Genomic DNA, 27,794 nt, shown 5'->3' with positions numbered 1-27,794 from the left:
ATATTTTTAAAGATTTGCAGTAATCCACGCCTGCGAAGGCTGTCAAATCCACCCAAATGCTTCTTATTGAAAAACGAGGCCTCCATACCCATAGATCCTCCCCCCTCTCACCCCTCCAAATTAATGCCATAATTCCCAAAGACAGCCACTCTTCTAAAACACTACACAGTTCATATCGTGGTTATTAATAAAGTATGAAGGATGTTTGCAGAAACATTAAAGAATCAGGTCAAGAACGCTGCCTGAATACAAGTGTTATTAAATAAGTCAATCATCCAACTTTTGAGTAATTAACGTCCTTGCTTTTTACTTGAAAGCCTCATTTTCAGCATGTTCATAGGAGACAAATGGGCCACGTCAAAGCGAATGAACACAAATTAACTCTTTTGGCCACCAATTACAGGAGAAAGAGGGAAAAGCCGCGTTGGCTGGGCAGGCAGTGCTGCAGCACAGCACTCCTCGTGCAGCCCAGTTTAGGGCAAATCAGATGATTTCACTAGAAACAGTCAAACAATTCGATCCCTTCCCAGCTGGGCATTATCTGAGAATCTAAACAACTGCCACGACACCTTTGGAAACCTTATAATATAAATTAAAACTATCAAAGCTGATGGCATTGCCTTGCAAAGTGCTTATTAATAAGCAACTGTGTTACAGAGCCCGTGTCCAACAGAGCAGCCACGATGGATCCCAAATCCCAGCGACCCACAGAGAGGGACTGGTTCCAGCTGCCACTGGAAAAGGGCTTTTTATTGGTTCCTTTGCTCTTCTTACCAAGAACTGCAAAGCTCCTCTTGTTTAACAGTGACTACGGGGAGAGGTGGAGAAAAACGTCACAAGAAAGAGAGGTTTATTTTCCTAAAGATAGGCAGTAATTTCACTTTTAATAGCACGTCTATGGACCAAATAAGTTATTCTCATTTCATCACCTCAAAACACGATAAATAGTTGTAATTGGAAAAAATTATGAGTATACAAAATCTGAAAATTTAGTATTAGGATTCCTATTAGAAAATACGTCTTTACAACTAACGTAGAGTCTCTGTGGATGACACCCTCTCCTCCTCTCCACCAGACAGTCATTAGGACACAGAATGACAAAATGACCCTCAGGAGAGCAGCTGCAGCACTTGTCGTATGCGCTCACACTTCTCCAGCAGCTTTGGGTCTTCTACATCAGAACCATCAAATTCCTTCATGAAAGCTTCAGCCTTCTGCACAGTTATGTCTCGAGCGCTGCCTTGAAGCCCTTGCAGATAATCCAGTAAAATGGTGAAATACTTCTCTGGAACCTTTAAAGGAAAAAAAAAATTAATAAGGAAGATAAAACCCCTGCTTTATTTTGTTTTCTCTCAATCCTCATTCACAATTTTGTCAAACCATCACCTGACATAATTAGGAGAAGTGGAGGAGTTTCTTGCCCAGGTGGGAGGGATGGATGGAACTGGAGGAGGACCGTCATGTGCCGAGATGGGCAAAGCATCCCGGAGGAAATTCTAAGCAGATGTGGAAAGGCTGCTCCACAAATGCAAACCCCCCCTGGGAGCGAGCTCAGGGCTGCGAGGGTTGTCGGGGAGAAAAAAAACCCACTAGCCAATTTTTTCTCTTGGAAACACATCTGCAAAGCCTGGTGAATTCAGAGAGAATTGCACACACGTGTCCGGGGAAAGGAATTTGCAGGAATCACCCTTACCCCCACCCAAAATCATTTGTTTGTGAAGATGGGATCCCACCCACCATCAAGCACGTTGACAGAGTGCTTCTACAGAGGAACAGAATTTAATTTGAAAAACAAATTGAATTCAGACATATGGAAATAATTTTAAAATCATGCTGACTAAAACCAATGGGCTCTACCAACACATGCAGTCATCTACGGCGGCGTCACCCCCGCTTCACTCCCTTTCTCATTAACCACTCATAGGTTGAATTTTAGCTTATCTGGTACAACATACAATGTAAATGATCATTACATTAAATAATCTCGGCAATAACCGAGCAAAGACTTTTGAATTATTTATTCAGTATTTCAAGGCAATGTATTTTCAGACAGATTAGGTGAGCAGGTCTACCCTGAAGTGTATCTTTACGTTGTGTATCTGTGGAACAGGTTCCAGCCAGTAAGAGAATATTTTTGCTGTGAATCAGGAGATGTGAAAATGACCTAATCCTGCAAATATTTTTCCCCATGTTTGACTTTACACATCTAGCTTTAAAAGGCATGCTCGACATGAGTCAAGTTAAACACATACGTAAGTATTTAAAGGACTGGAGACTAATTATTCAAGGGCTGTTTCAATTCTGCGAAGTATCAACATTTCAGAGAAGACAGAGCTTCAACAGATACTTAATTTACAACTTATTCCTCCATCGACATTTGGCAGCGTAACTTTGATCACTGAAACTTCTATCACTCCAAAAGAAGAGGAAGAAAGAATATCCCAACGCTGCCTTCATCAATCAGGGATATTACAAAGCAATAAATCAAACCTAAAGTCTGCATCCAGCCTCATCACTTATGTGCTATGGAAAACCTAATTCTTCTCACAAATACTCTTGTGTTAAAGAAAGAATACAAATACAAAAAAAAACCAACCTAATTTTACAGTGACTAACACTACATGCTTACTATACAAATCAAACACTTTTAAACATAATAAAAAATGTCTATATTTTTGAAATCTTTTTATTCACAGTAAACTGATTTTATTCCGGCATGGAAGTGCTCCTTTAATGCAGATGCTCAGCACCAGGCTTTTAAAGCTCAGCAACATTTCTCTGTTTCAAACCTCAGCCAAATTATCTACATAATTTACACCTCTTGTTCTCAGACCCCGTGGCACAGTCATACCTCACTCTGCCGAATTACAGTTATTATTACAGCGTTTAAGCAAAGTGCTTGAAGGGGCAATTAAAAGCCTACTCTAAATTTAGAAATACAAAGTGTGCAGACAGACATGTGGCTGCCTGAAGCCTAGAAAACATTTAGCATTTGGCCCTAAGGATAAGTGCTCAAGTGTGCAAAAAGTCTGATTTTTTTCTTTCACACAGCTATTAGGTTTATTCCAGCAAGAGCTCACAACCCAGTACCGTGTGGGCAAGACAATATCCTATTTCCTCCTAATTTACCCGTACGATAGAGCCACAGCGAGGACTGGAACATGGGAAGTGCCAGCAAAAACTTAATGAAATCCAAATTTTAATTCTTCAAATACAGTAGTAGAAGAGCTGGAATTGCAGGGGCTCCTGGCGAGGTTTCACAAGAAGGAACACGATCCTCCTTCTAAGATCAGCTTTTGGCCTGGCCTGAAATGGGACATCGAGATCTCCCACCACGGCGCTGGCGAGTGGAAGAGATGCTGATGGGATTTTATTATTATTCTTTTGTTAAGCTGCTTTGACCTTTTCCTTGTTTCTTTTTCTCCCTCACACGCGCCCCTCGCCTCTGTTCTAACGGGCTAATGTGGAAATATCCCAAGGTGAAATAATTACCATCGTTGGGAACAGGGGGGGAAACACTACAAAACAGTAGCAGGAGAAGAGCAGCTGGCACTTTTAAATTGCACTGTGTAACTCGAGAGCTTTCTGGCTTTTTAGACTTGCAGATGCCCACAGATTTTGCAAAGCAAATAGAGATCTCTGCACGGAGAACTTGAGCCATGAAGCTGGATTTGTCAGCTACTTCTGAGGGAGCTTGAGGAACCCCCCCAGGTGGAGACAGCACATGGAGTCACCTTCTAAAAATGCTGTGCCAGATGACAAAGATCAACAAATGACCTAGTGTTTATTTTATACAGGATCCTGAAGACGTATATACACTGTAGGGGCACAGCCTTGGCTTGGAAGCTGTCGGCCAACCACCAGATGGGTCTCAAAGGGACTTAAAAAAACCCTCATGTTGCAAAGAACTTTAAAACCTTCAATTTATTTCTTACAGAAAAAGGCCAACCAGTAGAGGAAACTCAATCCACTCCTTCGCATGGCTTTTCAGTAGGCATCCAAGTGACACCAGGAGATCAAAGATGTGGCTTAGGAAGGAAAGAGACTCATGTCTCCTTTTGTATTTCAGTCATGGCTGGATATCCAACAGATTTTATTCTGTAACGGGCAGGAAGTTGGATTTGGGTATAAAAAAATATTCAAAAGAAGCTGATCTGCCCTGCCTACAGTCCTGATGAAGAAAGAGCCTTCATCATATGATTAATTATAAGCACTTGAGCAGTTCTACTGACTTTACTGAATCTCGATGCAGATGTTAGTCATTATCTACAGCTCATATTCAATGCATCTCTGATTATAAACCTACAAAATGTGTGAGTTTAAATAAATCATAGCACTCTCATCAGATTTAAAAAAAAATAGAAGGGAAGTTTCATATCGGTGTTGAGAAATAAGGCGAAAAAATGCTACTTAGAGTTAATTATTTCCCAGTATATTTCAACACAAACCCCAAAGTCAACAGGTAAAAAAAGTAAAAACATCATTCTGCCTGAAACACAATTTCTAGGCAGCTCTAAAGAGCGTACATTGATTTGGAAAGGTTGATAAATACTCTTAAAGGAGAAACTTAAAAATAAAAGACACTGCAAACAACCTAAATACCTACAATCAGATTCTGCCACCAAGCTTTTTGAAACGTTATACTGTGTGAGCATCTTTGCCTTCAAAAAACTCTGCTTTTTAATTATCTGGTTCTTTAAAAGTATTTTTAATCATCAAGGTGACACCCTGCGTCAGGTGATGGGCGTAAGAGCTGCTGAGTAAGGTGGGTCAGGAAGATTGGTGTGGTTAAATGGCTGAGTGCACACAAAATATCAGCAAAAAACAACTGAATGAATCAATAGGGAAGGGGCTGCGCAAACGGCTCCGTGTTTGTGCTGTTACACAACAAACCCAGTGCCCCGAAACCCCCACTCGATCCCGCGCTGGGCAGGAGCTCATTGGAAATTCAATTTATATTGGTTTTTAAGTTATGAAATGAATGGGTTTCAGTAAGGATGGAAGCCCAGCTTCTGGTTATGCTTTACGCTTCCTACAATCAACATCAGGTTTCACTTATATTTTAATCAGAAAGCTATTTCAACATCTTGGCAACGTGGCTGTACATCTTCCATGGAGCCAGAGGTATCTGCAGCAATACCAGAACCGTAGCTTTCGGTACCGAGTTCCACATTCAGAAATTCAAATGAAGGATATGACTGAAATTCTCAGTAAGCTCCAGGTTTACATAAAACATGAATCTGCTCTACTTATGCGTGACATATATCACGTATAAAAACCTAGCATACGCAGCAGAATGATCAACAAAATAAATAGATTAATTACAAGAAATTAAAGCAATTAAAATGATTCAGCATTTTGGTTAAAAACACAGTAATTGATTTATAGATTATTAAAAAATTACTTGAAAAGTGCACGGCTAGCACTAGTAACTTTTGGTTAATAAAGAATAGCTACAACTAAGGTATAAAACTTTCTATCATGTTTGTTCTGAGAAAAAGCAGTGTCAATACTAACCTTCTCTTTATCATACATGTGCAAGAGGAGCCAGGTTTGTCTTGTCTTTTGGAACTTCCATTCTTCTGGGGTTTCAGACCAGCTGTAGTAAATTTAAAAAAATAAAAAAAAATGCTTAAATGAAATACTGTGGGATCAAAACATCCATTATTCATAAAATATTTCCTGCAGTGACTCCAGGTGACTTTGAGGTCCATGGCGTTGTGTGAAACGGACACTAACACACATTTTGTATGAGTGGCACAACAGAACCCAAGGGTTGGCCACCTAGTCAACCCACAACCACCAAGTGCCCCAGATCCCTGCCCCAGCTGCAGGGCTACCTCCGGGAAGGTGGAGTAGAGGAGAAATCACATTTGAGTTTTAGAAAGGTGATATTTCACAATAAAATGAAATTCCTATGAAATTAAGCAGCCTCTCAAGGACTGGAAGGAGAGATTGGTTCTAGAACAGACCCCACCACAATGGCCAAAGCCCATCACGGGTGAAGTCCACACTGTCCAGAGGAGAGAAAATTCATCTTTCAGGAGCAGATGTTTTAAGGTTTGGATTTGCCTAAAGGTGTGACTTAAATCTTGATGTTTACAAGATAGAAAAATGCTTTTTATGTCTCACTCTCCCCAGAAATTCATACACCAATATTCAGCTGGAAACTTCAGGCTGCTCCAATACTGTTAGGGTTAGCGGGTAGAAGAAATTATTAACATCTACAAATGTTCTTGAGCTGTTTAGCCAACACACTTTAAATACAAAAAATTTTAGCTGGGTTAAAATGGCACATTCACATACACCTTCAACGTGATTTTCAAGGTGGTATATTCTGCCTTAGGGGAAGAACAAGACATTGATTTCTACAAACAAATGAGCAAAGTAGCAAATCACACTATAAAATTAAGACTGCTTTTTAAAAAATGTGCTTGAAAATTAGCATCTTAATGTGTACAAAATCTGTCAGTGCACTGAAATGTCATTTCAAGATTCAGAAGAAAATATGTGAGGAGAAAAAACCGGAAAATTTTACACTTATTTGATTTTTCTCTAAAGAAAAACAAGTTTCCAGAGGGTAGCATGCAAGAGGCCTTTTATGTTCTGGCTTGTTTTACGCAGCAACAGAGAGCACAGAAATCAATTGAAAGGCGGCTGGGTACGAGAATTAGTATTGTTTAAACACTGTCAAGTCTAATAAAGCAAAAGAGCCCTCATATTTGGTGAATGCTGCACCAGCAAATACATTGTTCTATCAATTCAACGAAGAGAGAAAAAAACCAAGAGCACAAATTTGCACAGAAGAGTTTCATGGAATTCTCTGCAGAAAACCCAAAGGAAAAAAAATTATTGTCTTGACTTTTAAATTCAGGATAAAGAAACAGCAGCAACAACTCACTGGGGTTATCACGGCCTAAACTCAATAAAAACATCTGTAACCAACCTGTAAGGTAAAAATCAGACAAATAACAGTAAACCAGGAAGGGCAGACAAACACTAACAACCACAACGTATCATATTTTGCATGCTCAAATTAAACCCACAAATGAACTGATTTAGAAGTTTCTTTTGGGACACTGTGAATAAACAGGCAAAAGTTTCCAAAACAAATACTGCACGAAAGCAGGAGCCCAAAAGGTGACTGCCAAAAGTTACAGAATCAAATAAAAAAATATTATTATGGGAAAATTACCCTTCTCCCATCACCACCAACCTAGAAACCAAAGTACTCGCACAATGGAGGTCACTGAACTATGTATTTATACATTTGTGATTATTTTCACTGGTTTGACACACCACACAGTACTTGGAAGAGTTTATTCTCTGCTAATTTTATGTTTCTCTCACTTATGCCACCACCGGAGCACTCTCAGGCATGAACCTGAACAACACAGCCTGACTTCACTAATCTCCTATAAAGCTATAGGATGTTAAAATACCTTTATTACCCAGTTTATAAACAACTGAGACCAACAAATGAGTGCACTATAAGGTTAATTGCTCTTATTAGCCTATTACCAAAACCATATGCTCTCTTCTGCACGTTAAGGCAAGTCATTATGCTCCTGCATCCAAGATCCCACGTCGCCTCTCCCTCTGGGGAATTCTCTTCTAGGAACAAAGTTCCTCTTCCTGAAAAGTTTTGCTCTTTACACACTGTAATAATTCATATAAACAAGAAATAGTTTAACTTAATCAACCGCAGAAAGTACTTTTGTGCCCGTTACAGCACTGGAGCCCCACAAACTGTTTTTCTTTTGTTTGCGTTCTGTCCTGTCAGAAACAAATGCTAAATGAGGAGGAATCATAAAATCATAAAAAGAGGAGGAATTTCCTTAATAGACTATGGGTGTGCTCATATTTTCAGAAAAACGCTCCCAAGTTTTCAGCTGGCACGTTATCCATGGTTGTATCAATTCCTGTTTCTCCTTCTCCAGGAAAACGGTCCTTCTCTTGACCCCAATTCCTATCGAATTGTGGGCAAAACACTCATGATAAGGGATGCACAATCTTTAAGACAGATAACGTGGCACTCGCTCCCCGAAACTGAAACCCCCAACAGTTATTAAAATAGAAGTTTTCCACTGAATCCTATGACCATGACAGCTTTTTTCCTACTCCTATGACAGCTCTAAGCCCCATGGAAAGTATCACTCCACGATGAAGGGAGAGGGGTATCTCCTTTTATCAGAATGACACAACCAGTACATTTTTAGCAATGCTCAACTTTGAAACTACAAAAGTTAAAGCTTTGTAACACAAGAGAGAGGTCCCATTTTGCTGTTTATATGCAGATAAGCTTCCTTGACATACTACAGCAGTAGAAAAGGCTGTTCCTTTGAGTGATTAAATATACAGAGTACGACCAACTACTTTATGGCTTAAAAAAACCTTTTAAAAGACAATCACAGCCTCTTGCACAGTTTGAATTACTTTGGTAGCCTTTAAAAGTATCTATGTCCAGATCTAATATAAACTATGCAACTGGATGAAAAAATACACACATATAAAACATGTATTTTTCTACTATGCCTCGAGCCAATTTTCACTATATTGTACAAACACTAATTGCCTTCTTTACACAGTTCTTGTTTGAGTCTCTCTTACGAGCTCATTGAAAAAACACATTGGTTGACTTTAGTTAAAGAGAACTTTTATGTTTGTTGAAATGATCTTCCTCAATGGCTTTGAAACTGAAGATACAGAGGAAATGAATGAAATTAATCAAGTGCCCTAGGGAATTTTACATTTGGGCTTTGGGTTTTTAGTGTGAGAGTCTCATGTGAAAATGCCACCCCAGATTCTCACCGGTCCATCTCCTAAATGACTTTTAGTCTCTGCATTTTGAGTAATCTCACACAAATCTACTCCCAAACCATGGGAATTGGGGCAGCAGGAGGAGGCGAAGAGAAGACAAGTGGTAGCGTGTGGGGCAAGAGCTCTCTGGGATGTCCCAGTAGAAAGAGAAGGGGAAGGGAAAGTAGTCAAATTGGTTCCAGAAACACAGTAAGAGAAAACCATTATTGTTACAAATTGGATTCTGGAAGATGACACAATGCATCTGCTCAGAGAACTGGCCAGAACAACACGCTACGAAGCTGTCCCAATTAGTAAATAACCCCCCTTGCGTAGAAAAGCACTACGCTGACAACCATTTTATTCATTCAACTGACAAGATCATTGGGTAAGAGACAAGCCTTAAAAAACAGGAAGAAATAAAGATATGTGGCTGCTGAGAACCTTCCAGAAGCCAGGAGAGCACTGCCTCAATGGCATCTGCATGTAATTTTGGGCCACCGACTGTCCAACCCACCTGGGATACACCTTCCAGCCTGGATATCTGTCCACAGGGAAGCAGACTGGCACCAAACCTGGATTTCTCCAGCAGACAGCCCAGGCTGAGCATCAGGGACTTGATCTGAAAGGTTTCTCCAGCCCCGAGGTCAGCGTGAAGCCTCCCCCTGCTCTCCTGTGACTTACCCTTAGGTCTCACTCTCTCAAGCTCCACTGAATCTCCACGTTGGGACAGAGCAAAGGATCTGGTGGATTACACCATGTTCAACGCTACTCTGAAAAGATCTACCAAAAAGGTTAAACGCAGTGTCCTACCAACACTATACAGAAATTACCACATTCTTCTCACCCCGTTTACCTTTTCTGTTTTGACACACTTGAATATTCATCACCCTAAAACCTGCCCCTAGGGATCACCCCTGTTCTTTCTACACAGAAGGCTGAACAGAAGTTCCGGCAAAGGACCAAGGCTTAAAGGAATCAAACGAAGCCCTTTATTCCCCAAGAGCTCTGCAAACAGTGCAAAAAGTGTCATTTTGTCTCTCACTGCCCTACCCATGAAACGTGGAGAAGAGGTGCTTCCTCAGTAAAGAACAACCCCACTCTAAAAAATTCCCTTGAAGACATTTAAAGCCTTGCTGGAAACACTTGGCACTCGAGTGGCTTGCTGTAATATTTCATGATGCAACAGATAAAATAGCAGGGACTTTAAAATATGATGCACTTGGGTTTAAGGCACGTTCACTGCCCTTATGTGCCCTGGATTGGGGAGCTCTGGATCCAGTTATCAAGTCAGTCCCATGGTGGCTGTAACCAAGAGGAACCCGGCACCTCACCCAGGCTCCTGGAACCACTGGAAGGAGCAGAAATTCAGCATAAACACATTCTTGTGGGAGAAGAGCTGTTTTATGAATGGAGGTTTTAGACGGATATATAAAAACTATATGGATGTGGATGGAAGTTTTATATATGCTCTACAGTGCATATAGCGAAGGAGGAATCATAATTTCTTTGTCCAGTTGTAACACATACAATTATTTAAAAGGTAATGTGAAAGTCTTTATTTTTATTGGGGGTATTCACAATTTTCTCTATTTCTCTCAGGGGCATTTAAAATTAATTTTTAAAAGACAGTTTTTGAATGTCTTTGTTGACACCCACATGCCCAGAACGCCGCCTTGCGCTGCGCTTCGGTGCTTAATGCAAGATAAGAGGAAATCTCATTTCAAGTGTGTGTGATGCTGATGTTCCCCACTTGGAAAAAAAATATCCAAAATTTAAATTCTAAATAGATTTTCAAAGATGTGACCAGAACGGCTGTAGTTAAGATCTTAGACACACTAACCTGTGGCAGGACTCAAGATACAGACGTAAGAGAGTGTCACGGCCTTTATTTTTAACTTTTTCTCACATTATGGATGACCCTGTTTATCCCCCAGCTCCAGTTCCTGGAGAAAGTTAATATATTTATACTGATATTCTCAAATCCAGCTTGGAAGTTAATTAAATTATGACTCAGATAAAGATTTTCCTTATTTTCCTGGAAGAGAAGAGACACTAATTGAGCTCTTTTGCCAGAAGAAAACTTTCTAAAATTGCCAACAGATTTTAGAATCAGTGCCACATTTTTGGTTGAAAATCCTGGCACCATTTCTCAATCTGTGGTTTAAAAACAATTTTTAATATATTCTTCCATCTGGTTTAGACCCAGCATAATGACTGAAGACTTGTGAAAAGGCGAAGGGAGGAAGCTTTTTTTCTTCTTTTTTTTTTTTTTTTAATTTAGGAATCACACATGCAGGAAGAAATAAATGTGCTTTTTAGTGTCCCATTTTTGTCCTGGGGTCCGATACAAGGACAGATTGTAGCTGGTTGCTTCTGCACAGCAAACCACACAGCTCACAGGATTTTCTGAGAAAGTATTTATAAAGCAAAAGGAAAGGGCCTTTGTGCCTTAAAGCAAAGCTTTGATTAAATCTACATAAAACGTTTATCACGGCGTATTATTTATTATATGTACTTTTATCACTTGCCATTGTTAGTACCGTTTTATATTATGTTTGCATCCTGAAGCTGCAGCCAAGCCAGAAACCCCCTCCCTCCCCCCAACAGACACCACTCAAATGCGACGTGAGACCTTCCCTTGAGGAGCAGGGAGTATAAACAGATGAGACAGACGATAAGTGGAAAGGAAAGTTGACCCAGAAAACTCTACCAACGCCTCAAAATCCTTCAGCAGGTCATGGGCAGAGCTCCTACACCTTCTGTATTGTACCATCCACGTACAGTATCTCCTACACCTTCTGTATTGTACCATACACGTAGAGTATCTCCTACACCTTCTATATTCTACCATACACATAGAGTATCTTGCTGTGATTTCACTTCCCAACTCTCCATAGACACCAACCGACCTGCAAATGGCAAGACCGTTCCACTGGGGAAAAAAAACCACCTTTACAGTTAGATTTTTAAAAATTACCTTCTATATCGTACCATACACGTAGAGTATCTCCTACACCTTCTGTATTGTACCACACACGTAGAGTATCTTGCTGTGATTTCACTTCTCAGCTCTCCATAGATACCAACCAAATGCAACCAAATGGCAAGACCGTTCCACTGGGGGAAAAAAACCACCTTTACAGTTAGATTTTTTTTAAATTCTTTTCCTAGTACAATTATTTAGTGGCTGATATCCATATTAGCCTGCCTGCAGCAAAATCACATTTTGATCTGAAAATATATATAGCAGCAATAATACACTGAGAACTTTCTGTTGTTTTCAATGATAACAGAAAGGTCAGCAGGAGGCTTGGAAGACGACAGCTAAAATTACTATATTACTAAGCTAAACATGGCTTTCATTTTACATACGTTCATAGAAAGAAGACAAAGCAAGAGCTGAATTTTCAGAGAAGAAGAATACACACCAGAATTTGAGCCCTTCGTAGCCAATCTGTTCTGCTCCTGCAAGGAATACACAAGGAAGCTCTACCCCAAGGCCGTGCTGGTCCCATCTCCTCTCCAGATGTCCAGCTTTTGTTGCACTTCATTCCGGTCACACTGATGCCCGGACCAGAAACAAGGGAAAGGAAAAATGAAAACAACTGTTTTGCCTCCCTCCCATGAAGAACGTGCTGGGGGGTACGAGGAGATAAAGAGGGCCCCCATGGTCTCTATGAAAACTGTAATAAGAAGCCCAGCTGCAAGGCAAATCATTTGCAAAAGCTGGCAACAATCCACTCACATAAACGCTTTCTGAGGATCAGATGAGGGATGTGCTACCAGACCCAGAGAAAACAAACGTGGTCACTTGTCTCCTGTCCTACCATTACATCAGCCCCCGTCCAACCGCAGAACACCCCGGCCAAGGCATGGATTCAAGCTTGGTTGCAACCAGGAGCTCATTTGCATTGCTTTTTACATTTTAAATGAGCTTTCCAAACTTTTAAAGATCCCCCCTCCCCACGTCTCAAAGAAGAAAAGAATCGCAGAAGAGATCAAACAAATAAGGGCAAATGAAGAAGTTAATTTCTTAAGCCTAAACTAATTGTTCATTCCCAAGGAGGGATGGGAAGAGCACGTGGATTGAAATTAGGCTGAAATCTCTGCTTGTGACTCAAATCCCACTCTGGGAGAAGACCAGGTCCCGAGGTGGTTCTCAGCTGGAGCAAATACTCACTGCATTTTACTGCTCCCCAGGACAAGCAACGCGGGTCCTTTCTGGGCAGATCTAGAAGATCCAAATCAATTGTTTGCTGCCACAAAACTACCACAGTAACACCTCCTCACGGGGAACGGGGCGTTAATAAACCCATCCTGCATCTTTTGTTGGTTTTTACACCCCAATTTGGACATCCTTCTTCCTCACTCCCCCCCCAAAGCTGCGTTCCTTCAATGTGTGGCAGAGGGATGAGGAGAGCCTCAAATCCCCGGGGGTGTGAGCAGCCCCTCACCGCAGGGTTCCCTCCTCTTTTTGCAGGAGAGCTGTAGAAAGGGACAAGCCGATGGAAACACCAAGAAGAACCCAGCAGCTGGCAGCCTGCTCCTGCTTTCTGGATTTAGCTGGTCTGTTCAGGCACCTCACACTGTGTCACCAGCCCCACCGTGTCCAGGAGAGCACCAGGGGCTCCTCCTCCAACCCCCGTGACGTCCATTCACTACCAAGGTTTTAAGTCACCTACGCTTAAAGAAACTCATCTGCCAAGCACTGCTTCCTGCAGATGGCTTTCATTCCAACCCAATTTTATTCACATAAAAGCAATTACTAATACCTTTTTGGGGCATCAACATATTAAGAAATGTGTGAAGCAGTTTTATTAAGGATCCAGTTTTATTATTTCAAAAATATTGCTTGTTATTCTAACTCTGGCTAGGAAGCCTTGACGGCTCCCTGGAGCTAATTGATTAATAACCATTGCCAACTGCATTTTAAATTTTAATTTTGGCTTTGGCGGACTAGACTAAATGATTCCCTAGAGCTACAAAACTGCTCTCTGCTATTTTGAGTATTTGGGCATGGGATGAATAGTTTAAATGTGTTTGAGGAAGTGAGCAGCCGCGTTAATTCTCCTAGATTGACATTTTATGACACAGAGAAAACATAAAACCTTCTTTTTTCTGCCGTGTCAACATGGCCTGAATGGAAGAAGATGGGCGAGTAGAAAATGCCTTTCCTGGAATCCTGAAGAAGGTTAAGGGGGGTATATCAGGATTGGGGGCATCTGAGGGCACCCATCTCCCTCCTCCTCCAACGCTATTTTATCCAAATAATGTAAATAATCCCTGCAATCTGCTTTTAGTTTAAAAATATCAGCAGGTAGTTTGTTGTAATACCTATATTGCGGGTCATTTTAATTCCTTTGGTTTTATTTGACCTGAATGGTGCATGAGATTTACCCAAGGCAAATGGGAAAGGGCAAAGTGATGGTGTGAAGTGGAGACTGGAGGTGTCAGGACACGGCCCTGGAGCCTCCTGGCCTGTAATTCCACACTCCTGCTTCTGAACCTCCCCAACGTATCTCACAAGGGTTCCAAAAGTCATCTCAGATGAAATAATATACTAAAGCTGCTTAACTATTTGATGAGATGCAACCTCTTTTGTATAATACCATGGACAGATGAAAGCTGGAGCTCAACGAGAAATATCTAATGACTACATTTAATAAACTCTTAAGAAAATTCATTTATACTAAATTTTATTTTACTGGAAATGAGAGTCATTAAGAAAGGATGCATTAAATTTTCTTAACTAGGTTTGGAAATAAAGATGTTATTTTACAGGAAAGAAAATCAGGCAAAGAAACTTTAACTATTTTTATCCCAATGTTTATGGATTTAACACATGTAATCTAGTTTGCCCCACCTGAGGAAACCCTTGACAGCACTATGGTTAATTACTGCTAATACAATTTATAGCTGCAACAACATATATGCAAAAAATCATGAGGAATCTTAAAAATCCTACTGAAAAAAATTAGAAATAAATAAATGCAAACTAAACTTTGGAAAAAAAATCAATTCACCACGAATACCTAGGAAGCCTCTTCAAGGATATGAGAACGAGTCATCTCAAGAGCCACCAATCTCATCTGATACAGGATCATACACAGGAGAAAAATCTTATATATGACTGAGAATAGAAGTGCTGTCTGTAACATCCAGCTGGCTAACTTGGGAGGTTTTGTTCCCATACACAGGAGAAAAATCTTATATATGACTGAGAATAGAAGTGCTGTCTGTAACCTCCAGCTGGCTAACTCAGGAGGTTTTGTTCCTAGTTTTATCAGCAGCAATAAAGTGGAATAAAGCTGCCCAGGTCATCTGCAGCAAGACCACAAAGGACCACAAGCGAAAGAAGAGCTCAACCATGGAAGACAGTGACCTCTCCCAAAAGCTGGAAGGGTTTGGAACATTAACCCATCCATCACATGAGATCCAGTTGCAAGCAGCCTTCAGGAATGACTTGAGATGACCCCGCAGATTAAAAATCCATTTAAGCTCCTTCAAAATAAGGCATGGAGAAAAATCCTACAGGTCTGCTGGGACCAGACGTTGGGACAGGGCCAAAGAAAGCAAAGCCTGTGCTCAGATAGGAAGAAAGTTATGTCTAGTTCCCCTCCCGTCACTTGCTTGAAAGGAGACCTTTGGATAGCACAAGGACTTTGGTGGGTCACAAACTTCATCACTGTTTAATTTATCCACCTGAAAAATGGGGTAATATAACAATTTCTCAAAAGCTGTCATAACAAGAGTGAATAAATTAGTGTCAAAATATTTTTCATTTATTTTGTCAAAATACAGTCATGGTATGCTATCAGGAAAGGTATTCTGGAAAAGCAAATTGCCATTACTACGACGGGGAGAAGAGAGGGAATATATCTAAAAAAAATAAATAAATAAAATCCCTTTAAAGATGGGGATGGTCACTCGATAACATATTTTTCAGCTGCTCCTGTAAGTGATAGACGTCAGATGAAAGGATCTGTGAATTCATGCTAATGATGCTATTAAATACAGCATTTCCCTACGAGAACGTTTGAACCAAATGCCCAAGTAAATATTTTGACAGCTTTGTTTCACGCTGAAAAAATGGTAGAAGCGCAAAGAGACAGAAGGTCTCAAAGTAAATCACTGCGGCTTTTCCTGAAATATGCTCTGAGATGTGGACTTGTGACCTCCCATAAAATTAATTCGAAGATTTAGAAAGACGAATTATTTGATGTGGAGCCATACAGCAGGATTAGATTTTCCTAATCTATTTCTCCCTTTTTGTTCAATTTAGTGACCATTTACGGTTATGGAAATGACAAGGAGAAATCTCTTCCCTCTGCCACGAACGGAGCAGGACGATGGGCAGATTTGAAGAGATGGAAGAGCCACTGACTCCGACTGAGAAAGGTTTAGCATGAGCTTCCCTCCCTGTCTCCTCCTAAGCCCTGCATTAGCGCCCAGCAAAGGGGTAAGAAAGCTACTCCAGAAGTGCTCTCTGTAAAAAGGAGTTTATCCAGAATAATAGGAGAAGCTAAACCGTAGGAGGTTTGGTTCAGGGGTGTTAGTCTGGCTGCTTTTCTGAAGCTCCACTGAAGGAGCACTCACCGATACAGCTGGAAAATCACCCAACTCCTGATGGTTCTCCAACTTCCTACTTCTGAATGAGCTGAAAATACCGCACAGATATCTGCAACATCTGAGAACTTCCACTTATAAATACGCTTAAAAGTCTCAAACCCCAACATTTCAGAACCTTCAAAGCTCCTGTTTTGTCCCTAGAAACTGGAGTTGCTTACCCAGAAGCTAGAAATGAGAAAAAACATTAAAAAAATGGATATTAGGAAAAATTTTGACATTGAAAGGGTTATTAAGCCCTGGAACGGACTGCCCAGGGAAGTTTGCCACGAACGGAGCAGGACGATGGGCAGATCTGAAGAGATGGAAGAGCCACTGTCTGGGGGGAGAAAAAAAGCCAAGGTTTTCAGTGTGCAGCAAATGAAATGAGAAATCTCCACGTGCCAGGGCTCAGAGATGAACCCAGTGGCTGAAGACAAAGGATGATGGATGTCATGGGGATGGATGGATGGGAAGGGACTCTTGATGAGGGAGGGGAGCCCTAGGAGGAGGGGGAAGGGTTTGACCCTGAAAGAGGGGAGATGGAGCTGAGCTGTGGGGAAGAACTTGTTTGGTGTGAGGGTGGTGAGAGCCTGGCCCAGGTTGCCCCGAGAAGCTGTGGCTGCCCCATCCCTGGAGGGGTTCAAGGCCAGGTTGGAGGGGGCTTGGAGCAGCCTGGTCTGGTGGGAGGTGTCCCTGCCCAGGGCAGGGGGTGGCACTGGGGGAGCTTTATGGTCCCTTCCAACCCAAACCATAACATGATTCTATGATTCTATGCTGCTGCTCCAAAGGGGCAGCGAGATGCAGAAAACCAATACAGCCACATGAAGAATGTGAACACCAGGATGGGGAGAGTTTGTTTAAAACATGTAGGGCAATACAGTGATTTAGAAACCCTAGAGTTAGGTCGACAGTTGGACTAGATGGGCTTAAAGGTCCCTTCCAACCTGGACAATTCTATGATTCTATGAAATATTTCTAAGTACTAAGGTGCTTCAAAACTTGATACGTCAGTATGGAGAGGACTTCCTAGAAATGACTGAAATTATTAAAAAGAACTAATTCTGTCCATCTGGAACGTTTCCAGGATAGCGTTACAGATACCCAGAATATATTCCGATGGTTCATATTCTTCCCAGAAATTCTGCCCAATAGCAGGTCCGATACAGCAGAACAATTTTCCTGCTTCACAGGCCCCATCTGCTGAAGATAATACACTTGAGTACGCTTAAGAATAGCCCTAAGCAGCCCCAAATCCGGAGAGTGAATATTCCCTCTCCACCTACCCCCAGCAAGAATAACTTTCGGCATAACTGGCATCCTAAAAATAGGAAAGGTGTGGGCATTGCAGAGCTGTGTGGAGTTTCTGATTAATGCCGGGGCTGCCAGGGAACGGCAAACAAACTGACGTGGCTCCCTCAGATGCCACTGGGTACTGGAGTTACACAAGGGAGTGTAGGAGAATGATAAGGTAACTCATTAATGAGACAAGAATACCTTTCTCTGCCACGACCAGAGAGAGTGGCTTCCTTTAAAACAAAGAAGATCTGTCCAACTATTAGCATTGACTGGAAAGCACAGATTTACTGATTTAGGTCAAGAGGAATCCCACACAGAGGCAGGTCAGGCCCTGGTAGGAATTAAAAGTCAGGCGATATAGAAAGTTGGAGAAGTGCTAAAACAAATTCACTGACTTGTGGAGCACCAGAAGTGCAGGCCTCTGAGATGAGAGAGCAGCAAGTGCCTGCCCAAGTTCACCCAGAACAGCCGCAGGACGACGCCCAACACAAATCCATCCCGTATCTCGACTCTCTGGATTCATGAGGCTTCTTAGGGAGCTAATGAATGTGACAAGATGACTAAAAGCATGTATGAATAGATTAATTACATCTATAGTTAATGCTTGCCCCAGAACCTCTAAAAAATAACCCTGTGATTATTAAAACAAAACTGGCCTCTGTCACTACTCCCCTCGTCTTCAAGGAAAAGCTGCTCCTTCCAGATACCTCTGAGCCCCAGTTGCTGAAGGGAATTCAGAGACATTTCTGTGCCTAATTACAACAGCTCCTCTGAAGTTCACATACTATTTTTTGCTGCTGGCTAATTGAGATTCATCACTTGAACAGTTCTCCAACAGTTTCTGAAATTCAAGATAACTGATGAGCTTTTATCTACGCTGCACCTCCCTGTCAGGAAGGAAACTCATTCTCTGTCCCGGGGGATGGAGGAAGGAGAAATGACACCAAGTGCTAACGTCAGTTGCTCTTAAACCCAAGGAGACTGTTTCTGGAGGGAGAAAAAAATTCTAGGGTTTTTTTTTCTTTAAACATAGGGAAAAAAAAAATCTGTGTTTAGATTTCTAGTGCATTGGTTACTCTTAATATCTAAAAGCTTAAGCCATCGATGGTGAACCACCAACACCAGTGACAAGTTTGAAATTAATAAAGATTAAGGCCAGCAGCAACGGGAATGACTTAAATTTAAGTTCAGAGTCAGATGTCAAAAGTCATCACTGACCGTGGCTAAAAAAATGCCTACACTGTGAAAGGAAAAACAGCTTCAAAATGCTACAGATCAAAGAAGCAAACTAAACCTGACACAAGCCCACTCCACGTACTCTAAATTTAGAAACTCTTTTTCAGCATTAACGAGGGTGTCTGTGATTGAGCAGAATCTCTCTCAGTACACTCACCTGGTCCCAGATGGGGGAGGACGAATGGCTTTGTGACTTCCTGAAGGCCACCTCCACCTCAGCTGTTTGGCCACAAATCTCAGATGTTGCTGCCTTACTTACAGCCCAGGAGAAGCTTCCACCAGTCCCTTCAAAAATCAGAAGCCTCCCAGATGCTACCACTGAATGAACACTAAGTGACCTATTAATGCCCCGCTCCAGCCGGAGCAAATATCAACAAATAAATAGAATCATAGAATCACAGAATGGTTTGGGTTGGAAGGAACCTCAAAGATCATCGAGTTCCAACCCCCTGCCCTGGGCAGGGACACCTCCCACTAGAGCAGGCTGCTCAAGGCCACATCCAGCCTGGCCTTGAACCCCTCCAGGGATGGGGCAGCCACGACTTCCCTGGGCAACCTGTTCCAGTGTCTCACCACCCTCATAGTAAAAAATTTCTTCCTGAGATCTAATCTGAATCCTTTTTCTTCCAATTTAAAACCGTTTCCCCTTGTCCTATCATTACACCTCCTGTCAAAGAGTCCTTCTCCAGCTCTTCTATAGGCACCCTTCAGGTATATAAATGCCTACAGCAAAGTCTCTCAGCTTCCTACATTCTTTGAAAGAAATAGCAATGTTGCATCTTTAAAAATCTCCCATGGTTGGCACTATTTGTAATAAAGTCTGAGTGAGGAGCAGGACCTGTCCCCACTCTGCAAACCCAGCAGATCAACGCCCGCCCGGGGCTGTTCAGCATCACCACCGCTCCGCAGCATCCACCTCCTCCTGCAGACACAGGCTCCTGCCCTGCTTCATGGCCTATTCTGCCTCTCGCTTCTGTCCTTCTGTAAAGGGCCTTTGCATGTTTTGGTTTCTTTTTTTTTAAAGAAGCCTCTGACATTCTCTTGAATGCCTCCTCTTGAACATCTTTTCTATCTGAATCTCACCTAAATTAGGAAAAGTAAGACACCGCTCCGCAGCATCCACCTCCTCCTGCAGACACAGGCTCCTGCCCTGCTTCATGGCCTATTCTGCCTCTCGCTTCTGTCCTTCTGTAAAGGGCCTTTGCATGTTTTGGTTTCTTTTTTTTTAAAGAAGCCTCTGACATTCTCTTGAATGCCTCCTCTTGAACATCTTTTCTATCTGAATCTCACCTAAATTAGGAAAAGTAAGATCTATAAAGAAAACTGAAAAGACAATGCCCTGGGCAACATTCTGGTAACATCTATTAGGAGTATGACATAAAGTATTGTAGAAAGGAAAGAAATGCACTCCAGCAGCTTATTTTTTAAACACTTGATAAATAATATTGCCAGGCTTTGGCAATTCACAGCAATTTCCGGATAATGATATCATCTACTACTTCTACTTCAGATGAGATCAATGTTGTAACTCCATGTACTTTTAGTGACGTCTTTTCAGATCTCTGTCTATTCCTTGGACGGGTGGTGGAGAAAGCCACGTGTGCAGATCACACAGCAACCAGCTTCCTCAGCCACACACAGGCACAAAACATTCCGAAACATCTATTAGGAGTATGACATAAAGTATTGTAGAAAGGAAAGAAATGCACTCCAGCAGCTTATTTTTTAAACACTTGATAAATAATATTGCCAGGCTTTGGCAATTCACAGCAATTTCCGGATAATGATATCATCTACTACTTCTACTTCAGATGAGATCAATGTTGTAACTCCATGTACTTTTAGTGACGTCTTTTCAGATCTCTGTCTATTCCTTGGACGGGCATGTTTTGGTTTTTTTTTTTTTAAAGAAGCCTCTGACATTCTCTTGAACGCCTCTTCTCTTGAACATCTTTTCTATCTGAATCTCACCTAAATTAGGAAAAGTAAGATCTATAAAGAAAACTGAAAAGACAATGCCTTTGTGCAACATTCTGGTGACATCTATTAGGAGTATGACATAAAGTATTGTAGAAAGAAAAGAAATGCACTCCAGCAGCTTATTTTTTAAACACTTGATAAATAATATTGCCAGGCTTTGGCAATTCACAGCAATTTCCGGATAATGATATCATCTACTACTTCTACTTCAGATGAGATCAATGTTGTAACTCCATGTACTTTTAGTGACGTCTTTTCGGATCTCTGTCTATTCCTTGGACGGGTGGTGGAGAAAGCCACGTGTGCAGATCATACAGCAAGGAGCTTCCTCAGCCACACACAGGCACAGAAACATTTCAAAGAGAGAGCATCTTGCCAACACAAACAAGTTTCGCCAACATTTTCACACCATGGAAGGTCACTTAGGTTATAATTAAGTCTAATTACCACTCTCATGAATTGCGCCATCTTTTCACTTGAAGGCTCTTCATGCTCAGAAAAGGACAAAGTTTTATTTTATATTTTCAAAGAAGCGAAGTGATGAGACATTCTAATTTCGGCTTTAAACGTGACTCATCACTTACCAGCACTGAGAAAAAAGGTCTGTCGTCATTAAAAGGAAGAGATTTGTGCAGTTTTACTCAGCCTCGTGCCTCAGCAAAGTGCTGCCCGTGGGCTCCCTGCCTCTTTCTTTTTATTTCCTCCCCGGAGCACCCACAGCTACAGCAGAAGCTGGGCTTTCACAGCACAGAACCCCCTCGCAAAGCAGCAACTCTTATTAACTATATTTTATTTCCTTCAAGCAAAATTTTTGCTACTTCTCCCTGACCTTACTGTTTGAAACAGAAACATATTCTCCCACCTACCAGAAAAGATTATTCTGCACTGAGGGAACTCCTACCCCTTCAAACATGTGCAACCCACAAAACAAGTGTCATTTTCCCTTGTGTGTCCCAAGTATCAATGTGTAACAAAACATCTTTCACTGCATCTTTTCTAACGTTTTTCTTTTAGAGTTATCAAACAAAGTTCCACTTAAACAAATTCAATATTTTCCTGTCCTTGGCTAAAGCGTCATATGGTGTGCTCTCACACTGCAAGTAGTCTCTTAAGAAATAAAAATCACAGCTTTAGTTATCGTACGGTCCTTCAAGTTCCACCTGTCCCACAGGAGATTCCCATGTCATCAGGGGATTAAGGTGCCACTTGGCTTGGCCACCCTCATGTCATGTAAGGCTTTTTTTATTGTAGGTGGGGCAAAACGTGAACCCCCAGCACCCTTTGGGTAACTTCCAATTACATTAATCTCTTGCATCTCTGAGATTAACTTCTCCTCCCACACATTATTCCTGCCTGTAGCCCTACAGGAACACCTAGACTGAAATCCCTGACCCACTGAAGTTCCTGGAGTTTTACAATTAACTTCCAGAGCTTAAATTTTAGTTTCCCTTCCCCAGCTACTACTTTATTTCTCTGATGACTTTAAATCCATTTTTCTCTTTTTTCCAGTCTTGCTGTGTCGAAAAAACTACTGAGGTGTAAAAGGATTAAGCTGTTCTTCCACAATTTACCACAGTGTAGGACAGTCCTGGGACATTTGGGTTAAATACTGTCTACGGTTCCCTTTGGCAGTTCAGCATCTTATGACTATCCCGGTTAAATCTGCAAAATTCAAATTGGCTGTTGCTGAAATAATCCCTCACAACCTATTGCTGCACAGAGAGCCCTGGGACTCTGCATTACAAGGCCCAATGACATCGACGGTTTCATTTTTCAAGGTAATTTGGTAAAGGTTAAGTGAAAATTTGGAGTCCATGTAGTTCAAACACAGTTTCATATTTTCATAGAATCACAATGGTTCAGGTTGGAAGGGACCTTAAAGACTGAGTTTCAACCCCCTGCCCTGGGCAGGGACACCTCCCACCAGCCCAGGTTGCTCCAAGCCCCCTCCAACCTGCCCTTGAACCCCTCCAGGGATGGGGCAGCCACAGCTTCTCGGGGCAACCTGGGCCAGGCTCTCACCACCTTCACAGCAAAGAAGTTCTTTCCCACATCTCAGCTCAATCTCCTCTCAGTTTAAAACCTTTCCCCCTCATCCTGTGCCTCCCCTCCCTGATCCAGAGTCCCTCCTCATCTCTTCTGGAGCCCCTTGAGGGACTGGAAGGGGCTCTAAGTTCTCCCTTGGAGCCTTCTCTTCTCCAGGCTGAACCCCCCCAACTCTCTCAGTCCTTTTCTCACCCAACAAGGCAAAACCCCATACAGACAACAGTGAAATATCACCCCCCAAACCCCCCAGCTTGTCCCTTTGCTTTCTGAACCCGAAGCCCACGATGAGTGGCTGCCCCACAGACCGGGGAGCACAGACGCTCAGAGGGAGCCGGTCCCTCCCCAGCTCAGCCCGGTGCTGAGCTGCTCCAGCTGTTTGCCAGATCAAAAAATATTATTGTCATTTTGGGGAGGGCTGCGTGCTGAGGGTTACGCAAGGAAAACGCACGTGTCCCTCTGCCTGGAATGCAATTAATTTCCTCCCTCCCCGCGGAGAGCGGGACGTAACAGCTCAGAGAGTCTGGATGCTCCGGGTTCACGCGTGGCCCGAGAGAATGGTTTTCTCCTGGAATTACTCCTCCTGGAAACCCGCTCTTTGTAAAGGATTGTGCTTCTGGAGGTCCCACAGACAGGGGGTATTTGGCAGTTTGGGAAAAAATAAACACTACCGTCCTGTTTATCCGTGGCTGCGGGGCACTATGAATGCTTTGTTGTAGTTATTTTTACATAGAATTTTAAGTCGGAATTTTAAGTATTCTAAATAAGTGTGCTAACTAGGTGAAGTAATTGCTTCTAATCTGAAGTCAGCCACTACACTTGCTACGTACTTTGGCATGCAAAAATAAGGCACTGTACACTATTAACTTGAAAATAGTGGCATAATCCCATCTAAATTTACAAATACCCAAGTATCACCCAGGCAGTTACATTCAGACATCCAGGCTCCATAGCGTTTAACCACTTCATGCAATTTGCTTACACAAAGGGAACAACTGGAGCTCCTCTGCTGAGAACAGCCCACTCAAACAACCTCATTTCCTCACTGCAACCTTTTCTGCATCGAGCCTTTCATCTTTTTAACGCAGCAAACCCAGGGATATTTCTATATCAACTACAGAACAAGAGGGAATGGCTTCAAGCTGCACCAGGGTAGGTTCAGACTGGCCATTAGGAAACAATTCTCCACAGAAAGAGCAGTCATAGACTGGAAGAGGCTGCCCAGGGAGGGGTTGGGTCACCAGCCCTGGAGGTGTTGAAGAATCATCTAGAGGCAGCGTTGGGGGATATGTTGGGTCACCAGCCCTGGAGGTGTTGAAGAGTCGTCTAGAGGCAGCGTTGGGGGATATGGGGTAGGGGAGAACTTTGTAGAGAGGGGTTGATGGTTGGACTCCATGATCCCAAGGGTCTTTTCCAATCTGAATGATTCTATAAGGTGTTTGGGGCAGGAGCTGCCTCTCACCGGACGCGACATCCCTCCCGTGGTTCCTGTGATGGAAACACAACGGGGCCACCGGCCATATTTTGGGGTGGGAACTGAGCCAAGACATTAACTTCATGCTTAACTGCAGCAATTTCCTTTCCTGCGTTATTCCTTGGTTTCAGCTCGTGCTGGGTTCCTGGCAGGGTCTCCAGCTGCTTTCTGCAGGCAGCACCTGCAGAGTTTTACTGTTCTTACCTGGTTAAATAGGCCAGAGCCCGCTCGGACCCCGACGGCTTCTGGGGCTCTGCCTTTTTAGTAGAGATTCCAGCTTCCCTCATCAGCTGCTTTTCTTTCTTCTTGCGCTCCTTCTTTAATTTTCTTTCCAGTTTCCTCCTTTCCTCTGCCGTAAGCTCTTCCTCTTCTTCTGGTGCCTGAAATAATAGACATTTAAATGGTGTGTTTATATTTCTATAGGAAAGTGAACAAAATATGCCTCAATGCAATTGGAGGGCACAGGTAATTTTTAAAACCAGGAGCTTCAAGCTCCACTATTGCATTATATTTCCATCACCTCTCTGCTCTGCTCAGTTCACAGAACTGTAAATACTCCACTTGCAGAAATCTGTAGAACTGCCCTCTACAGACATTTCTACCCTTCTCAGAAGAAACCTGAGCACCTTCTAACCATGTATTAATCACTTTATCTAGGATTCCTTGTCCTGCTTGCTCTCCCATCGCACCTGAGGGGGGAATGGGACCAGCAGAGGCCGTTTTGCAGCAGAGGGAGGGTATGGATTATTTAGTGCAGCATACACACATTTCATGGGAGAAGGAAAGTCTCCTTAAAGTCCTTAGTTTCTGGGGCTGCTTGTGGTGTAACCTCACACTTCCCCAGGCTGAGCAAACCTCTGTCTGCCACAGAGGGGCTTCATCTCTGTTATCCCAAAGGGGACGATGTGACAACAGCCATCTTCATCCACGACCCCCTGGAGATCCCTCAGCAATCTTGGGTAAACACACGCACAGCCACGCATAAACAAAGGCTGAAGTTTCTTTAGGTTTGTAGACAGAATAATTAATTATTCACGCAGAAAACCAAATTACTATAAATGTATCCATAAGTATACTCCAAATGAAAATATTTATTTGGCGCACAGATGAAGAGCATTAAACAGATAGACTGAGTTTATCGGGGAAGATCCAGGGTGAGATCACACAACGCAGCAACAAAAAGCTGTTCCATAGCAAGAGGCAACTGCCTCTGGGGACTCCTCCAAGTCTGAGAGAGGTTCATTCATGTCTTTCCAGGCAAGGGTCCCACGGAATTGTTTAGTGTCAACTAGAAGCATAAAAAATCACAGCCGGTCTAATCCTGGATGGCTGTTTACTCAATGCACTCCCCAAGATTTACTCTCTACAGAGTCCTGACTCCTCTAACAACCATCCTACACAAAATTGTCAACTAAAATACCTTCTGAGTATCCAAACCCCCACGTACCTCGGGAAGCAGAAGGGATTTGGAGACTGAAGCCACCTCTTCTGTGCAACCTCCCAGAAACAACTGGGAGATGAAAGAATATGAAATTCTGCAACCAAGGCTCTTACACTGTATTGGTGTTGCTTTTGGGTATTTCCAGCTCCAAGACTAAAGGGGTGGTGCGAATTCTCATCTTATATGGTACTTAACAGACCTCATACAGTCCTCATTAATTAAAACTTTGATACCTCTGTTGTGCTTTAAGGACCTGCTGCTGCTCAGCCACCTCCACAGGCCGGGCACTGCGATATCATGTGGGCGATAAGGAACCAACGCTGAGGACCTTTCAGATACCACCTTCTCCTCTAAGGAAGGACAAAATTCCAGTAAAAAAAATACCATTAAGTATTAGCTCCAGTGCTGAGCTCAGGGTTTCTGGCTCCCGCTGGCTGTGCTGTACCACTGCCCTGCTCTCATTTGTAAACTCAAAACTGCAAATACTGACACATTTCTGTGACACTTTACTGTGGCATCATACGTCCCAGGGGAGGTCCTCTGCTCGAGCATCGGAGACCAAGGCCAAACAGGGCAAAAACGCTTTTCCTCCCACCCCTGCTCCCTCCTCACCTGCCCCAGGAACCCAGAACTGAAACCTTCATGGACAACACCAGCCACGTTATGGAAAGATTGGTTAAAACCACTTTATAAAGTTCAAAATCCCTAGTGTTGCGCCAATTGGTGTTTGTTGAGTTCTTTCAGAGGGAAATACAGACGTGGTGCTAAATAACATTGTTCTTGCTGATGTTCCAGCAGAGGATGGTTCAATGAGACGACACCTGGACAGCACTGATTCTCCAGAGACACTCACTGAGAACAAACACGTGTTCAGCGTCGATTCATCTGACTCATCTTTTCACCTCTCTGTTTTTGAAGACCAAAAAAAATGGCAAGAAAGCAGAGATTCCAATAAATGGGAGTGGGACAGTCAAGATTTGCTTTTTTTGTTGTTTAAAATACTTTCTAGTTTTTTTTTAATGGAAAAGCCAGCATTCCTGTGTAAACACATGCAGAAAAGCAACTTGTGGTGCATTTGTAGAGAAGACGTTTTATAGCTCATGCTGAGAATAAAATAATATTTGGGGTGAAGGTAGGTAGGTAATTGCTATTCAGGAAACAACGTTTTCATCTGAAAAGCCACCCTGGTACTCACTAAAATAACAATCCAGCCCCACAAAGCCCAGGCAAACACTGAGGGTGGTCATTTATAAAGTGTTTGTAAAAGATTACTACAGCAGCTGTCTGACAGACGACACACCACAGTTAATCTTCTTTTAAAAATAATGTAATGAATTTGTTTACTTTTCTGCGAGCCATGAAGCTTTCAAATAAAAGCGACTGTGGCACATCATTAGAGCCGCTCTGATAAAGAGGCCTCTGCTTCTCCCTGCCCACAGTAAATGCGTCTCTCCGTGCCCCCCCCAGCCCCCCACATTCCTCCATTTAGCAAAAAGCTCTTTATCCCCCTCACTCCAGTAAAACCAGAACGAGTTGGTGCCTCCCTGGAGGTCCCACAGCAAATCCTGAGCCCAGAGGAGGTTTTTGGTGCCAGCATCTCTGGGGGGCACCATGGGCTGTCCCAGAGCAGAGCCACGTCCCGGGCATGGGAAGAGCCCAGGTTTACAGGTGGAGGTGGCTACTGCTGGCCCATGGCATGGGCCACGGGCCATGGGTTCAGCAGGTTCCTGCTGGGACTCCCAGCACACGTCCTGCGAAAGACTTCACTGCTCAAACAGCTTCTCTCATCACAACTACACTTTTATCCATCCTCATCAACTCAATTAATCTACTGCTACATCCCACAACCCGTCCTGGACCGGTTTTTGATTTGAAAGCCTCAAGTTTTATTTGTTTCATAAAATACCTGCATTT

At 42.6% G+C, this 27,794-nt stretch overlaps 1 protein-coding gene across 1 annotated transcript; it reads right to left on the bottom strand.

Annotated features, from left to right (window-relative positions):
• Positions 1-280: 280 nt before the first annotated feature.
• On the bottom strand, positions 281-26,432 carry LOC106890404 (chromosome unknown open reading frame, human C7orf50). The gene is made up of 4 exons (XM_014946200.1): positions 26,391-26,432; positions 24,644-24,819; positions 5,518-5,599; positions 281-1,292 (listed from the first exon to the last, which is right to left on the bottom strand). Exons 1-4 carry the CDS (start codon positions 26,430-26,432, stop codon positions 1,110-1,112), a joined length of 483 nt encoding a protein of 160 aa, XP_014801686.1. The 3' UTR covers positions 281-1,109.
• Positions 26,433-27,794: the final 1,362 nt, after the last annotated feature.

The sequence above is a fragment of the Calidris pugnax genome, unplaced genomic scaffold (genome assembly GCF_001431845.1).
Source record: "Calidris pugnax isolate Ruff unplaced genomic scaffold, ASM143184v1 scaffold123, whole genome shotgun sequence".
NCBI lineage: Eukaryota > Metazoa > Chordata > Aves > Charadriiformes > Scolopacidae > Calidris > Calidris pugnax.
This window is presented reverse-complemented; position numbering and strand designations above follow the sequence as displayed.